Here is a 13,670-nt window from a genome sequence, read left to right on the forward strand (position 1 = left end):
ATGCCAGTGAGGAAAATCTCCACAGACTCCGACCGCCGCCACCCCCCGCCGCAAATATTGTACTAAACCATCCTGTTCCCCGCCTCCCAGCAGCGCGTTCTGAACCTGTGGATGTGAATCAGGCACTTTATCAACAGCACCGATTGTTCCCGTCCCCTACTTTCCTCTCTCGAGATCCAATGCCAGTGTGGATCTACACAATTCGGATGCCGTTCCGATGTTTGACTATATTAACCAAGTCATTAATCTGTTCAAATAGCTGAAACAAGGGATTCTCGTCAGAGGCCATTCACCAAGTAGTTAACAGCGAATCGAGTAAGTTTCACACCAAGACTGATGCAAATAAATTAGTGTTTCAAGGTGTCAGCCGGGGCTCAGTGGGGAACACTCTCAGCTCGGAGTCAGCAGGTCGTGGGTTCCAGCCCCACTCCAGAGACTTGAGCACAAAATACTGTCGGAGGGGCAGTACTGAGGGAGCGCCGCACTGTCGGAGGGGCAGTACTGAGGGAGCGCCGCACTGTCGGAGGGGCAGTACTGAGGGAGCGCCGCACTGTCGGAGGGGCAGTACTGAGGGAGCGCCACACTGTCGGAGGGGCAGTACTGAGGGAGCGCCACACTGTCGGAGGGGCAGTACTGAGGGAGCGCCACACTGTCGGAGGGGCAGTACTGAGGGAGCGCCGCACTGTCAGAGAGGCAGTACTGAGGGAGCGCCGCACTGTCGGAGGGGCAGTACTGAGGGAGCGCCGCACTGTCTGAGGGGCAGTACTGAGGGAGCGCCGCACTGTCGGAGGGGCAGTACTGAGGGAGCGCCGCACTGTCGGAGGGGCAGTACTGAGGGAGCGCCGCACTGTCGGAGGGGCAGTACTGAGGGACCGCCGCACTGTCGGAGTGGCAATACTGAGGGAGCGCCACACTGTCGGAGGGGCAGTACTGAGGGAGCGCCACACTGTCGGAGGGGCAGTACTGAGGGAGCGCCACACTGTCGGAGGGGCAGTACTGAGGGAGCGCCGCACTGTCGGAGGGGCAGTACTGAGGGAGCGCCGCACTGTCGGAGGGGCAGTACTGAGGGAGCGCCACACTGTCGGAGGGGCAGTACTGAGGGAGCGCCACACTGTCGGAGGGGCAGTACTGAGGGAGCGCCACACTGTCGGAGGGGCAGTACTGAGGGAGCGCCGCACTGTCGGAGGGGCAGTACTGAGGGAGTGCCGCACTGTCGGAGGGGCAGTAACTGAGGGAGTGCCGCACTGTCGGAGGGGCTGTCTTTCGGATGAGATGTTAAACTGAGGCCGCATTAGCTCTCTTAGGTGGATGGAGAAGATCCCACGGAATTATTTTGAAGAAGAGCAGGGGGTGGGAGTTCTCCCCGGTGTCCCGGGGCCAATATTTATCCCTCAACCAACATCATTAAAAACAGATTATCTGGTCATTAACACATTGCTGTTTGTGGGAGCTTGCAATTAGCTGACATATTTCCCTACATTACACTTCAAAAGTACTTAATTGGCTGTGAAGCACTTTGGGACATCCTGAGATCGCGAGTGTTGCTATAGAAATGAAAATTCTTTCTTGAACGGCTCTGGTTGAACATTGTAGCACCGTGAATTAACAGCTACTGTAGTTAGAGAAGCAGGCAATATCGGTCCCTGCCTTGGGCAGTTAAGCACTTGTCTACCTCTCTGGGTAAAATCCTCGATGGCGTTGAGAGTTTTCTTCTTCAGCTCTTCCGCCGAGTGGATCAGGCCGCCCCTGAACCTCTCCTTCTGCTTCTTCAGCATGGCCTCGCTGTCCACGATGGTCTGCTGGAAGTTCAGCCACTCGCCGTTCAGCGACTCCAGTCGGTGCTGGATCTGCGAGAGAGGGAATGAGAGAGAGAGAGAGGGGGCAACAGAGAAAACGTAAGAAACAGCGGGGGGTGGGGGGAGGGGCGCGCAACCGGGCACGCTGCTCACAACGCCAGCTGCGCACTTACGTCTTCTTCTATCTGGAACTCGTATTTCTCCAGGATGTTGAACTGCTCGTGGATGGGTGGGATGTGCGCCTCGGTCTTTGGGAGCTCGTTCTGAAGCAGTTCCAGGAGCTGGAGACCAGAGGTCAGTTCTTCCAAGTTCTGCGGGACGTGGCTGACTCTAAATGGTCAGAGGAGAGACGAGTGCAAGTTAGGACACTGCAAACGGATATAAACTAATGGGTACAATCCTCAAGGAACAGAGAGACCTGGAGGGTTTATGTGCACAAATCATTGAAGGTGGCAGGGCACGTTAAGAAAGTGGTTAAAAAAACATTCGGGATCCTGGGCTTCATAATCGAGGCACTGAGTACAAAAGCAAGGAAGTTATGAACCACCTTTATAAAACACTGGTTCGGCCTGAGCTGGAGTATTGTGTCTAATTCTGGGCACTGCACTTTAGGAAGGATGTGAAGGCCTTAGAGAGGGTGCAGAAAAAGATTTAGAGTCATAGAGTTATACAGCACGGATAGAGGCCCTTCGGCCCATCGTGTCCGCGCCGGCCATCAAGCCCTGTCTAATCTAATCCCATATTCCAGCATTTGGTCCATAGCCTTGTATGCTATGGCATTTCAAGTGCTCATCCAAATGCTTCTTAAATGTTGTGAGGGTTCCTGCCTCCACAACCCTTTCAGGCAGTGAGTTCCAGACTCCAACCACCCTCTAGGTGAAAAAGTTCTTTCTCAAATCCCCTCTAAACCTCCCGCCCTTTACCTTGAATCTATGCCCCCCTTGTTATTGACCCTTCTACTAAGGGAAAAAGCTCCTTAGTATCCATCCTATCTATGCCCCTCATAATTTTGTACACCTCAATCATGTCCCCCCTCAGCCTCCTCTGCTCCAAGGAAAACAAATCCAATCTGCCCAGTCTCTCTTCATAGCTGAAGCGCTCCAGCCCTGGTAACATCCTAGTGAATCTCCTCTGCACCCTCTCCAAAGCGATCACATCCTTCCTATAGTGTGGCGACCAGAACTGCACACAGTATTCCAGCTGTGGCCTAACCAGTGTTTTATACAGCTCCATCATAACCTCCTTGCTCTTATATTCTATGCCTCGGCTAATGAAGGCAAGTATCCCATATGCCTTTTTTACCACCTTATCCACCTGTTCCGCCGCCTTCAGGGATCTGTGTACTTGCACACCCAGATCCCTCTGACCCTCCGTCTTGCCTAGGGTCTTACCATTCATTGTGTATTCCCTTGCCTTATTAGTCCCCCCAAAGTTCATCACCTCGCACTTTTCCGGGTTAAATTCCATTTGCCACTGTTCCGCCCATCTGACCAACCCATCTATATCGTCCTGCAGACTGAGACTACCCTCCTCGCTATTTACCACCCTACCAATTTTTGTATCATCCGCGAACTTACTGATCATACCTTTTACATTCATATCCAAGTCATTAATGTAGACCACAAACAGCAAGGGACCCAGCACCGATCCCTGTGGTACCCCACTGGCCACAGGCTTCCAGTCACAAAAACAACCTTCGACCATCACCCTCTGCATTCTGCCACTAAGCCAGTTTTGTATCCAATGTGCCAAGGCACCCTGGATTCCATGGGCTCTTACCTTCTTGACCAGTCTCCTGTGCGGGACTTTATCGAAGGCCTTACTGAAATCCATGTATACCACATCCACTGCGTTACCCTCATCCACACACCTAGTCACCCCCTCAAAAAATTCAATCAAATTAGTCAGACATGATCTTCCCTTGACAAAGCCATGTTGACTATCCCTGATTAATCCTTGCCTCTCCAAGTGGAGACTAATTTTGTCCCTCAGAATTTTTTCCAATAATTTACCTACCACTGATGTTAGGCTCACTGGCCTGTAGTTCCCCGGTTTTTCCCTACTCCCCTTCTTGAATAATGGTACTACATTAGCGGTTCTCCAGTCCTCTGGCACATCCCCTGTGGCCAGAGAGGTTCTGAATATATGTGTTAGAGTCCCCGCAATCTCTTCCTTTGCCTCACACAGCAGCCTGGGATACATTTCGTCCGGGCCTGGGGATTTATCCATTTTTAGGCCTGCTAAAACCGCCAATACCTCCTCCCTCTCGATGTTAATATGTTCGAGCATATCACAGTCCCCCCGCCCTATTTCTATGTCTACATCGTCCTTCACCATAGTGAAAACAGATGCAAAAAATTCATTTAGAACCCCTCCTACATCTTCCGGCTCCACACACAGATTGCCACTTTTGTCCCTAATGGGCCCTATTTTTTCCCTAGTTATCCTCTTACCCTTAATATACTTATAAAACACCTTAGGATTTTCCTTTATTTTGCTCGCCAGTGTTATTTCATGGCCCCTCCTTGATCTCCTCATTTCTTTTTTAAGTATCCCCCTGCACTTTTTGTACTCCCCTAGGGCTTCCTCCGTCTTTAGCCTTTTGTATCTGCCAAAAGCCCTCCTTTTTTTCCTAATCCATTCTCGTATATTCCCTGACATCCAAGGTTCCCTGTGGTTTTTGGAACCACCCTTGACCTTTACGGGAACATGTTGCCATTGTATGATCTCAATCTCCCTTCTGAAAGCCTCCCATTGCTCCGATGCGGATTTTCCTACAAGTAGCTGATCCCAGTCCATTTTGGCCAGATCCTGCCTTATCCTATTAAAATCGGCCTTCCCCCAATTTAGAACCTTTATTTCCGGCCCATCCCTGTCCTTTTCCGTGACCACCTTAAATCTTACCATATTATGGTCACTGTCACCAAAGTGCTCACCTACTAGCACTTTTTCCACTTGGCCGGCCACATTCCCTAGAATTAGGTCCAGTACCGCCCCCTCTCTTGTAGGACTTTCTACATGCTGGCTCAAAAAGCTCTCCTGGATGCGCTTTAAGAATTCTACACCCTCTGAGCCTTTCACACTCTGACTATCCCAGTTAATATTGGGGAAGTTGAAATCCCCCATTATTATTACCTTATTATTTGCACATTTCTCTGAGATTTGCCTACATATCGAGAATGGTTCCAGGGATGAGGGACTTCAGTTACATGGATAGACTGGAGAAGCTGGGGTTGTTCTCCTTGGAACAGAGAAGATTGAGAGGAGATTTGATCGAGGTGTTCAAAATCATGAGGGGTCTGGACAGAGTGGATAGAGAGAAACTGTTCCCATTGGCGGAAGGGTCGAGAACCGGAGGACACAGATTTAAGGTGATTGGCAGAAGAACCAAAGGCGACATGAGGAAAAACTTTTTTACGCAGCGAGTGGTTATGATCTGGAATGCGCTGCCTGAGAGGGTGGTGGAGGCGGACTCAATCGTGGCTTTCAAAAGGGAATTGGATAAGTTCCTGATGGGACAACATTTACAGGGCTACAGGGAACGTGCGAGGGAGTGGGACTAGCTGAAGTGCTCTTGCAGAGAGCCGGCACGGGCTCGATGGGCCGAATGGCCTCCTACTGTGTTTTAACCATTCTATGATTCTGTTCTATGATTTTTGTCACACATCGACAGGGATGGTGATGTGAGTGAATCAATGTTTCGGCAAACTCCTCCAGCTGAGTATTGTACTGTCAAGAGTAACAAAACGTTTGCGCATGTATGTGCGGCCACCATCTCGTCCACCTTCCCGGTCAACTTTTTCCCTGAAGAATCTCCTCGGGACCAGGGAACACCTTTACGAATAGTGCCGGATCAGGTGGCTGACAATGATGTTGGTGCTTGCAATGAGAGGGAGACTCCCACTGGCCACCCTAGCCTGGGAATTATTGTTGCCCATGTTTGTGGGCAACACTTAGTACATTCATGTCAACTCCCTCCGTCTGTGCTACCTGTTTATCTTAGACGGCTGAACAGCTATGCTAGAACAGTGGAAGGTCATAGGAGGGAATTAAGCATTGGTCCATTAATATTAAGTCACGTCTAGCAATTTTAAAAACGAAAATGTTCTCGGGGAGCTCGGTCGGATGGGCCAGGCAGGCCCACGGTTCGGTTCCTAGTTAGCTGACTTTTGGCCTTAGCATGTCGAGGCTCGGGACCAGGGAGCACCAGGCAGAGTCCTTGTTCCTCACCACTGTACAGTAACTGCTGCTGCTAAGTGTCTGTGTGGGTGAGGGACGCACTGACAATCAAGAATCAAACAGCATGCCGCCACTCAGCTGCCTGGGGCTCACACGCGACAGGGGGCCACTGTGGGTTAAGGTGCTGGAGAGCTGCGAGTGTCTGTGGAACTGGACCCCGGGTGCTGGAGAGCTGCGAGTGTCTGTGGAACTGGACCCTGGGTGCTGGAGAGCTGCGAGTGTCTGTGGAACTGGACCCCGGGTGCTGGAGAGCTGCGAGTGTCTGTGGAACTGGACCCCGGAGAGAGAGTGAGAGCTGCGAGTGTCTGTGGAACTGGACCCCGGAGAGAGAGAGCTGCGAGTGTCTGTGGAACTGGACCCCGGGTGCTGGAGAGCTGCGAGTGTCTGTGGAACTGGACCCCGGGTGCTGGAGAGCTGCGAGTGTCTGTGGAACTGGACCCCAGGTGCTGGAGAGCTGCGAGTGTCTGTGGAACTGGACCCCGGGTGCTGGAGAGCTGCGAGTGTCTGTGGAACTGGACCCCGGGTGCTGGAGAGCTGCGAGTGTCTGTGGAACTGGAGCCCGGGTGCTGGAGAGCTGCGAGTGTCTGTGGAACTGGACCCTGGGTGCTGGAGAGCTGCGAGTGTCTGTGGAACTGGACCCTGGGTGCTGGAGAGCTGCGAGTGTCTGTGGAACTGGACCCCGGGTGCTGGAGAGCTGCGAGTGTCTGTGGAACTGGACCCCGGGTGCTGGAGAGCTGCGAGTGTCTGTGGAACTGGAGCCCGGGTGCTGGAGAGCTGCGAGTGTCTGTGGAACTGGACCCTGGGTGCTGGAGAGCTGCGAGTGTCTGTGGAACTGGACCCCGGGTGCTGGAGAGCTGCGAGTGTCTGTGGAACTGGACCCCGGGTGCTGGAGAGCTGCGAGTGTCTGTGGAACTGCACCCCGGGTGCTGGAGAGCTGCAAGTGTCTGTGGAACTGGACCCCAGGTGCTGGAGAGCTGCGAGTGTCTGTGGAACTGGAGCCCGGGTGCTGGAGAGCTCCGAGTGTCTGTGGAACTGGACCCCGGGTGCTGGAGAGCTGCAAGTGTCTGTGGAACTGGAGCCCGGGTGCTGGAGAGCTGCGAGTGTCTGTGGAACTGCACCCCGGGTGCTGGAGAGCTGCGAGTGTCTGTGGAACTGGACCCCAGGTGCTGGAGAGCTGCGAGTGTCTGTGGAACTGGACCCTGGGTGCTGGAGAGCTGCGAGTGTCTGTGGAACTGGAGCCCGGGTGCTGGAGAGCTGCGAGTGTCTGTGGAACTGGACCCCGGGTGCTGGAGAGCTGCGAGTGTCTGTGGAACTGCACCCCGGGTGCTGGAGAGCTGCGAGTGTCTGTGGAACTGGACCCCAGGTGCTGGAGAGCTGCGAGTGTCTGTGGAACTGGACCCCAGGTGCTGGAGAGCTGCGAGTGTCTGTGGAACTGGACCCCGGGTGCTGGAGAGCTGCGAGTGTCTGTGGAACTGGACCCCGGGTGCTGGAGAGCTGCGAGTGTCTGTGGAACTGCACCCCGGGTGCTGGAGAGCTGCGAGTGTCTGTGGAACTGGACCCCAGGTGCTGGAGAGCTGCGAGTGTCTGTGGAACTGGAGCCCGGGTGCTGGAGAGCTGCGAGTGTCTGTGGAACTGGACCCTGGGTGCTGGAGAGCTGCGAGTGTCTGTGGAACTGGCCCCGGGTGCTGGAGAGCTGCGAGTGTCTGTGGAACTGGAGCACGGGTGCTGGAGAGCTGCGAGTGTCTGTGGAACTGGACCCTGGGTGCTGGAGAGCTGTGAGTGTCTGTGGAACTGGCCCCGGGTGCTGGAGAGCTGCGAGTGTCTGTGGAACTGGACCCTGGGTGCTGGAGAGCTGCGAGTGTCTGTGGAACTGGACCCTGGGTGCTGGAGAGCTGCGAGTGTCTGTGGAACTGGACCCCGGGTGCTGGAGAGCTGCGAGTGTCTGTGGAACTGGACCCCAGGTGCTGGAGAGCTGCGAGTGTCTGTGGAACTGGACCCCGGGTGCTGGAGAGCTGCGAGTGTCTGTGGAACTGGACCCTGGGTGCTGGAGAGCTGCAAGTGTCTGTGGAACTGGACCCCGGGTGCTGGAGAGCTGCGAGTGTCTGTGGAACTGGACCCCGGAGAGGGAGTGAGAGCTGCGAGTGTCTGTGGAACTGGACCCTGGGTGCTGGAGAGCTGCGAGTGTCTGTGGAACTGGACCCCGGGTGCTGGAGAGCTGCGAGTGTCTGTGGAACTGGACCCCGGGTGCTGGAGAGCTGCGAGTGTCTGTGGAACTGGAGCCCGGGTGCTGGAGAGCTGCGAGTGTCTGTGGAACTGGACCCTGGGTGCTGGAGAGCTGCGAGTGTCTGTGGAACTGGACCCCGGGTGCTGGAGAGCTGCGAGTGTCTGTGGAACTGGACCCCAGGTGCTGGAGAGCTGCGAGTGTCTGTGGAACTGGACCCCGGGTGCTGGAGAGCTGCGAGTGTCTGTGGAACTGGACCCCGGGTGCTGGAGAGCTGCGAGTGTCTGTGGAACTGGAGCCCGGGTGCTGGAGAGCTGCGAGTGTCTGTGGAACTGGACCCCGGGTGCTGGAGAGCTGCGAGTGTCTGTGGAACTGGACCCCGGGTGCTGGAGAGCTGCGAGTGTCTGTGGAACTGGACCCCAGGTGCTGGAGAGCTGCGAGTGTCTGTGGAACTGGACCCCGGGTGCTGGAGAGCTGCGAGTGTCTGTGGAACTGGACCCCGGGTGCTGGAGAGCTGCGAGTGTCTGTGGAACTGGACCCCGGGTGCTGGAGAGCTGCGAGTGTCTGTGGAACTGGACCCCAGGTGCTGGAGAGCTGCGAGTGCCTGTGGAACTGGACCGCAGGTGCTGGAGAGCTGCGAGTGCCTGTGGAACTGGACCCCGGGTGCTGGAGAGCTGCGAGTGTCTGTGGAACTGGACCCCGGGTGCTGGAGAGCTGCGAGTGTCTGTGGAACTGGACCCCGGGTGCTGGAGAGCTGCGAGTGTCTGTGGAACTGGACCCCGGGTGCTGGAGAGCTGCGAGTGTCTGTGGAACTGGACCCCGGAGAGAGAGTGAGAGCTGCGAGTGTCTGTGGAACTGGACCCCGGGTGCTGGAGAGCTGCGAGTGTCTGTGGAACTGGACCCCGGGTGCTGGAGAGCTGCGAGTGTCTGTGGAACTGGACCCCGGAGAGAGAGTGAGAGCTGCGAGTGTCTGTGGAACTGGACCCCGGGTGCTGGAGAGCTGCGAGTGTCTGTGGAACTGGACCCCAGGTGCTGGAGAGCTGCGAGTGTCTGTGGAACTGGACCCCAGGTGCTGGAGAGCTGCGAGTGTCTGTGGAACTGGACCCCAGGTGCTGGAGAGCTGCAAGTGTCTGTGGAACTGGACCCCGGGTGCTGGAGAGCTGCGAGTGTCTGTGGAACTGGACCCCGGGTGCTGGAGAGCTGCAAGTGTCTGTGGAACTGGAGCCCGGGTGCTGGAGAGCTGCGAGTGTCTGTGGAACTGGACCCCGGGTGCTGGAGAGCTGCGAGTGTCTGTGGAACTGGACCCCGGGTGCTGGAGAGCTGCGAGTGTCTGTGGAACTGGAGCCCGGGTGCTGGAGAGCTGCGAGTGTCTGTGGAACTGGACCCCGGGTGCTGGAGAGCTGCGAGTGTCTGTGGAACTGGACCCCAGGTGCTGGAGAGCTGCGAGTGTCTGTGGAACTGGACCCCAGGTGCTGGAGAGCTGCGAGTGTCTGTGGAACTGGACCCCGGGTGCTGGAGAGCTGCGAGTGTCTGTGGAACTGGACCCCAGGTGCTGGAGAGCTGAGAGTGTCTGTGGAACTGGACCCCAGGTGCTGGAGAGCTGCGAGTGTCTGTGGAACTGGACCCTGGGTGCTGGAGAGCTGCGAGTGTCTGTGGAACTGGACCCTGGGTGCTGGAGAGCTGCGAGTGTCTGTGGAACTGGACCCCGGGTGCTGGAGAGCTGCGAGTGTCTGTGGAACTGGACCCCAGGTGCTGGAGAGCTGCGAGTGTCTGTGGAACTGGACCCCGGAGAGAGAGTGAGAGCCGCCTTTTAAAAGATAAAAGGGGAGAGCTTTCCTGTCCGTTCGTGATTAACTGAGGGTGGTGGAAAAGAGAACGTCCAGATTCTCAGGAAGAAAACAGAAGGAGGATTGACAGGGTAGATGCTGAGAGGCTGTTTCCCCTGGCTGGAGAGTCTAGAACCAGGGGTCACAGTCTCGGGATTAGAGGTCGGCCATTGAGGACTGAGATGAGGATGAATTTCTTCACTCAGAGGGTGGTGAATCTTTGGAATTCTCTGCCCCAGAGGGCTGTGGAGGCTCAGTCGTTGAGTATATTCAAGGCTGAGATCGAGAGATTTTTGGACTCTGGGGGAGTCGAGGGATATGGGGATCGGGCGGGAAAGTGGAGTTGAGGTGGAAGATCAGCCGTGATCTTATTGAATGGCGGAGCAGGCTCGAGGGGCCGAATGGCCGACTCCTGCTCCTAATTCTGATAGAAACAGACAGGGCTAGGTTATCCAGGCCAAAGAGGCGTGTGTACCCACCTGGTTCTATTTTCATCAAGAAAGTCCTGGAAGTCCAGCAGCATGCAGCCTGCCATCTCACTCAGCAGCGTGGTGAACTTGTTTTGCCACTCGTTGCAGTGCTGAACCAGGGAGAATTTCAGCGGGGAGCAATCAAGGAGCACAAACTGAATCTGCACCACAGTCTCCTCCTTCTGGACGTTGTTGGCCACCTCCGTGTAGCTGCAAGGGGAAGAGCAAAGTGTAAGATTAGGATCACAGGCTCACACACAGATTACCCAACAGGGCTTTAGAAGTTGTAAGGCTTTTATTGGCCCAGAAATTCGGGTCGGGGGCTTCCCGCGGGTGCAAGCCCCCGACCTGCACTTACCTAGTGCGCCGGCCCGTTGAGCTGTGGGCCCGCGTGGGATTCCGATCCTGGGCCTCCTCCAACTGCCGGCGCGCAGTGCTTGTGTATCCCAGGGGCGCAGTTAGTTCGAAGCGTCCCCTGGGATCACGTGGGCCATGGAGAGCCAATGGGAGCAGGGAATGCTTCATTCATAAGTTTGACAGGAAGAGCTGTCAAACCTCTAAATACTATAAGCCCCAAAACATCACTAAAACTTCAAGTAAAATTTTTTTTTTAAATCACATTTTTAAAATAACTATAAATTACATGAAATAACTATTTTAAACAATAATTTAAATTTTTGAAAAAATTAATTACATTTTCTAATGGGGCTAAAAATAAACTTACCTTTCTTTAAAGTACTTAAAAATAATAAACCTGTGGAAAAAATGTTTTAATTTTACTTAATTCACCACTTACCTTGTTAAAAGCAGGCCTTGCGCCTGCTTTTTAAAAGTGTAACTGCTGGAGACTTACCCTCCCGGAGAAACCTGGAAAAAAACGTAAGTTCGATGCGCACGCGCTGCCTCTCCCACGCACGCGTTCCACCTCTCAACCCCTTCTTTCAAGGGATTGGAAGTTCCGGTTTCCCGCGCATGCACGAAACCGACACTTTCGTTGGGCTTACGGGTGAGTACCCAGTGCGCACTCACCCGTGGGTACCCGAATTTCTGGGCCATTAAAGAGCTACAGTTTTAATGCATAATCAGACATTACATATGCTTTAAGCTGAGTATACTAGACACACAACCCGAGACAGTAGAGAGCGATCTACGGCTCACGAAGCGGAACGCCACGATCGGACGGATGGTTGGTTGGATGTCTGATGAGGCAGCGCGGAGGTCTTGGGTCAGCAAGTCTCTGCAGTCAGCACATCAGTCACTTCTGTTGATTCGTCCCCCGAGCTGTTGGAGGTGTTAGGCGTGAGCCAGCATTGATCCACCTCAGAGGCTAAACTTAGTCAAGGTGTTAGGCCTGAGCCAGCATTGATTTCCACCTCGAAGCAGCCTTCGCCCCTCGCTGTCTGATTCCCTCTCTCAGCCCTCTATTCTTATAGTTATTTCAGTGGGCTGTGATCTATCTATTGTCAATCATCTATAATCCAAGTGTGGTGCGGGAAGACAACCCTCACTGCCCCTTTCTGCCTGGCTGACGAGGCCTTTCTCTTAACTTTCTGAGGAATAGAAACATAAAAGATAGGAGCAGGAGTAGGCCATTCGGCCCCTCGAGCCTGCTCCGCCATTTAATGAGATCATGGCTGATCATCCAAACTCAGTACCCTGTCCCTGCTTTCTCCCCATATCCCTTGATCCCTTTAGCCTTAAGAAATATATCCAACTCCTTCTTGAATATATTTAATGAATTGGCCTCAACTGCCTTCTGTGGTAGAGAATTCCACAGGTTCACCACTCTCTGGGTGAAGAAATTACTCCTCATCTCTGTCTTAAATGGCTTACCCCTTATCCTTAGACTGTGACCCCTGATTCTGGACTCCCCCGCCATCGGGAACATCCTTCTGTATCTAGTCCTGTTAGAATTTTATAAGTTTCAATGAGATCCCCTCTCATTCTTCTAAACTTCATCGAGTATAAGCCCAATCGACCCAATCTCTCCTCATATGTCATTCCTGCCATCCCAGGTATCAGTCTGGTGAATCTTCGCTGCACTCCCTCCGTGGCAAGAACATCCTTCCTCAGATAAGGCGACCAAAACTGCCCACAATACTCAAGGTGTGGTCTCACCAAGGCCTTGTACAACTGCAGCAAGACATCCTTATTCCTGTACTCGAACCCTCTCGCTACGAAGGCCAACATACCATTTGCCTTCTTAACCGCCTGCTGCACCTGCATGCTTACCTTCAGCGACTGGTGCACAAGGACACCCAGGTCTCATTGCACTTCCCCTTCTCCCAATCTATTGCCGTTCAGATAATAATCTGCCTTCCTGTTTTTGCCACCAAAGTGGATAACCTCGCATTTATCCGCATTATACTGCATCTGCCATACATCTGCCCACTCACCCAACCTGTCCAAATCATACTGGAGTTTCTCGGCATCCTCCTCACAGCACACACGCCCACCCAGCTTTGTGTCGTCTGCAAACTTGGAGATATTACATCTAGTTCCCTCGTCTAGATCATTAATATATATTGTGAATGTTTTGTTATGTTTCTTTAAGGACATTTTATGACTTTTCGGCTTCATTTTGTCTAGCTATGGTACCACCACCCTGTGTTGTCTTACATTTTACGATCCCCTTATCACTTTCAGGCCTTTCAGTGTTTGTTACTTGACCTTGCTGATACTTCCCCTATTTATTCCTAACCGCAGTTTTAATTTCTGTTCTAAGAGTCAAACTTCATCCATGAATCTAATAACTGTTTCTTACAAAAGTTGGAGTGAGTCGAGGGGCTGGCGGCACCCGCCAACATCATGGATGGAACATCACTGGGTGGCGTGACGTTGGAGCTATAACATGTGATTCTGCCCTCGATTGAGAAGCCTTAGCGTAGGGTCAAGTCCCACAGCCTATATTTCGTTGTACTGCACTTGTGCACGAACAATGACAATAAAAGTTGATTTGATTTGATTTGATGGTATCATACTAATTATAGCCAGAAGGACAAGAGGCACATTGTGCCTGGCTCGTCTCTGGAGCTCTCCAATCCCACTTATACTCTGCCTCTCCAAATCCTTATCCAATTCTCTGTTGAATAACACTACAGTCATTGCCTCAACAGGT

The 13,670-nt window shown here is 53.6% G+C and overlaps 1 protein-coding gene across 1 annotated transcript in view; it reads right to left on the minus strand.

The window, feature by feature from the left end:
- The window catches only part of LOC147091127 (dynein axonemal heavy chain 2-like), a 141,610-nt gene that overhangs the window by 59,285 nt on the left and 68,655 nt on the right, over positions 1-13,670 (minus strand). Inside the window, exons 20-22 of the mRNA XM_085977168.1 lie at positions 10,562-10,762; positions 1,970-2,126; positions 1,673-1,847 (exon numbers count right to left, since the gene is read on the minus strand). Of these exons, the coding sequence (XP_085833294.1) occupies positions 1,673-1,847; positions 1,970-2,126; positions 10,562-10,762 (533 nt within the window). The remainder of the gene's footprint in view (positions 1-1,672; positions 1,848-1,969; positions 2,127-10,561; positions 10,763-13,670) is intronic.

The sequence above is a fragment of the Somniosus microcephalus genome, unplaced genomic scaffold (genome assembly GCF_052327205.1).
Source record: "Somniosus microcephalus isolate GS21.2 unplaced genomic scaffold, FLI_Smic_1.0 unresolved_chr4, whole genome shotgun sequence".
Classification (NCBI taxonomy): domain Eukaryota; kingdom Metazoa; phylum Chordata; class Chondrichthyes; order Squaliformes; family Somniosidae; genus Somniosus; species Somniosus microcephalus.